The 2,819-nt window shown below is 52.1% G+C and overlaps 1 protein-coding gene across 1 annotated transcript; it reads right to left on the bottom strand.

The window, feature by feature from the left end:
• Nucleotides 1-2,124: 2,124 nt before the first annotated feature.
• On the bottom strand, nucleotides 2,125-2,742 carry EMH_0079450 (uncharacterized protein; the record flags this gene model as incomplete). The annotated part of the gene is made up of 1 exon (XM_038022773.1): nucleotides 2,125-2,742. The coding sequence occupies one exon, from the start codon at nucleotides 2,740-2,742 to the stop codon at nucleotides 2,125-2,127; it is 618 nt and encodes a 205-aa protein (XP_037878627.1).
• Between the last annotated feature and the right edge of the window lie 77 nt (nucleotides 2,743-2,819).

Below are 2,819 nucleotides of genomic sequence, written 5' to 3' on the forward strand. Positions count from 1 at the left end.
AAGGGTTTAGATATTCACCCAGTCGAAAGTTCGCTTAATGGGGATTGATCAGAATATGCCGCTTGGGTGCGACAAACGACTGGGCGCCTCAACTGACTGAACTAAGCGCACTATGCCACCGCATTCTGGGGAAGACCTCTCACTACAGCTAAAACAACTCATTAAGAATAATTATGCATCTAGAGAGTGTCCAAACATTACTGGCGCCGCGATGCAGGGGCAGTGGCTGAAATTCTTGTGTTCAGGGCGTGTACTTTCATATTCAAAGTACATTTAAAGGGCCCTGCGCTTACCATTTCCATCATCTCTAGGGGAAAGAGAGTAAAGAAGATAATGATTATATCTAAGCAAGGGTGGCATGTTCCCTGAGTGCATCCGGGCTATGGACGGCTTCCGGCCTACGCTAGGATAGGGTTGGTGTCTCCGATATAATAGACTACTTCGGCGCAAATAACATAAGCAACTGCCACTTCCACCGCCTTGGCTGAGAAGGAAGAAACTGGGCTTAAAAACGACGCCGACGTAGATCCTATGGAAACTGGGGCTGTGAATGCCTGTTCTCAACACAAATGGATAAGAAAGGGGAACTGAGAGCAGTCGGAAAATCTGGCATCCAATAAAATGAGGAAGATGCATTGGGCTGCATTTGTGCTTCTGTTGCATCAGGGACGTCTCACAATTTGATGTTACATACAAATGAAAAGAGGAAAGGGACTGGAGAGGCAAAAGTTCGAGAAGCGTCGCCAGGGGCGCACACGACGGTCAGGCAAATGCTCCGCCCCGGCACCCTAGAAACGTGCTAGGCAGTGATGGGACCGAAATAAGGGGTAGCCTCACCTGCAGATCCCCCTCGAGTCAAATCGGTGCTCACTCAAGTTCACTGGTCAAGAGTTGTTTGCATCGATTGATACGAGATGGAAACGGGATAGAATCTCGGGAGCCACCGTCAATGGGTGCAACATAACCGTGAGAAACTCCCCCGTTTGCAGGCCCCATAAGCGGAGTTTCGAGTCCTAGGGATCTCAGGGCCCTCGGCAACTTGCCCCACTCATGTCGGTATGTACATTGATCAGTACCTTCTGCTCTGCGGCGTGTGCACCCAGCGACAGCTGAACGGTGGCGTAACCCACTACAAGTTCAGGCACGGACCCGCGTTCCCTCCAACGACTGAGTGGTAAAGGACTAGGGCTCAGCAGGGCAATCCAGAAATACTGAAAACCCACGAAACCAAAGCAACAACCAATATTTTCGGACAACCTGCTGCAAATTGAGCTCTATGATACGTATTGGGGTGCCTAATCGATAGGATTTAGTTGGATGTAAATATGCGCACCCTTAGATGCAGGCTTGCCAAGAATGAGTTTGTATACTGACAAGCCTAGGGGAACGGGACGGGAACGCAAGGGCAGCCCACAGAAAATCTGCCGGGAGACGCCAAATGTTCCTAAATTGGTGAGAAACAATGTTTTGGGGCTGTAGGGCTGTCGAGCCTAAGTTCTCCCCAGGGACTCCCGGGGGGCAGTCCCCAGATGTAACCTGTTACTGTGGCTGGTTGCCGTCAGCACCGCCCCTAAAGTTAGTGCCCTCTAGTGCTTGCGGATGCTGTGCTGGAATCCCCTCTATTTGTCTAATAGGAATCCCCTTATTGACCTAGATGTAATGGCGAAGCCGACATTTGGCTACCTATCTAAAACTCGTCTCTCTAACGAAGCTAGAAGAGTTGATACACTGTAGCGCCCATCCATGAGAATATTCCCCTCCGGAATGAAGGCATGTGCCACGGGTACGCTCGTAAAAGGGAACCCGGGGTGGGTGCGGTGCGGAGAAATATAGAACTAGGGTGTCATAACATTCATAGGTTGGGGGAAGGGTCGAACGGCATGCAGCCGTGCCGATCCGCTCCTTAATCGTAAACAGAGCGTCGAAACGTTTTTGAAACTTTGAATATGAGTTTTGGGGCGGCAGATGGCCGGTGCTATGGCATACTTCGTCGCCAAGGCGAACACGAAGTGGGTGAGAATCCACATAGTTCTCCCGATCTCATCTGGCTCATTGGCTATGGCATTGGGCATGCTCACAAAGGCGACGGAAAAGTTTGGTTCTGGGTTGAGTGATAGTTGGCGGTTAAGGGATACGTCGCCACGCACGAAGAAGGGCTGGGCGGTTGGTAAGGTTGGCTGCAGGCTTCCAAGTCGCACGATCCTCTGGAGCACCTCGCCACTTGACAAGATATTGAGTATCTGCGCCTGAGCCGCGTTGGTCGAGGATATAGTCGACCTCGTAAATATCGGTGGGACTACCGTCCGGAACCTTTACCGGTAGCCACCCACCAGCTGCTTCCTTGGACTGCATCTGGGGGTAGCGGGGGCGGTCGGGAATGAGCTGCGAGACGTGGAAGACGTTATGACACGTGTACGTCGGCGGAAGCTCGATACAGTAGGCGACCTGGCTGATGCGTTTCAAAGCCGTGAAGGGACCGCGAAACCTAGGCTCGAACTTGGAGCACTGGTTGAGCCCCGGAAGGTTACGGCTGCTTATCCAGACCCGATCACCTGGGTTGTATTGCAGCTCTCGTCGGTGAGCGTCCGCATAGTGTTTCTGCTTCCTCTTCGCCTTAAGGATATGGCTCTTGGCTCGATCACACAGCTGCCGGAATAGTTTGGTCATAGGCGCGGTTAACGTCGGCGCGAGAGTACCGACGACATCGAGGTCTGCTGCTGTGACAGGGTTCTGTCCGATCATGACTTCGAAGGGACTGAGTTCTGTGGAAGAATGACTGGTTGTGTTGTACGCGAGCTCGCTGCCGTAACCGGATTTTC

The sequence above is a fragment of the Eimeria mitis genome, genomic scaffold (genome assembly GCF_000499745.2).
Source record: "Eimeria mitis Houghton genomic scaffold, Emh_scaff5052, whole genome shotgun sequence".
Classification (NCBI taxonomy): domain Eukaryota; phylum Apicomplexa; class Conoidasida; order Eucoccidiorida; family Eimeriidae; genus Eimeria; species Eimeria mitis.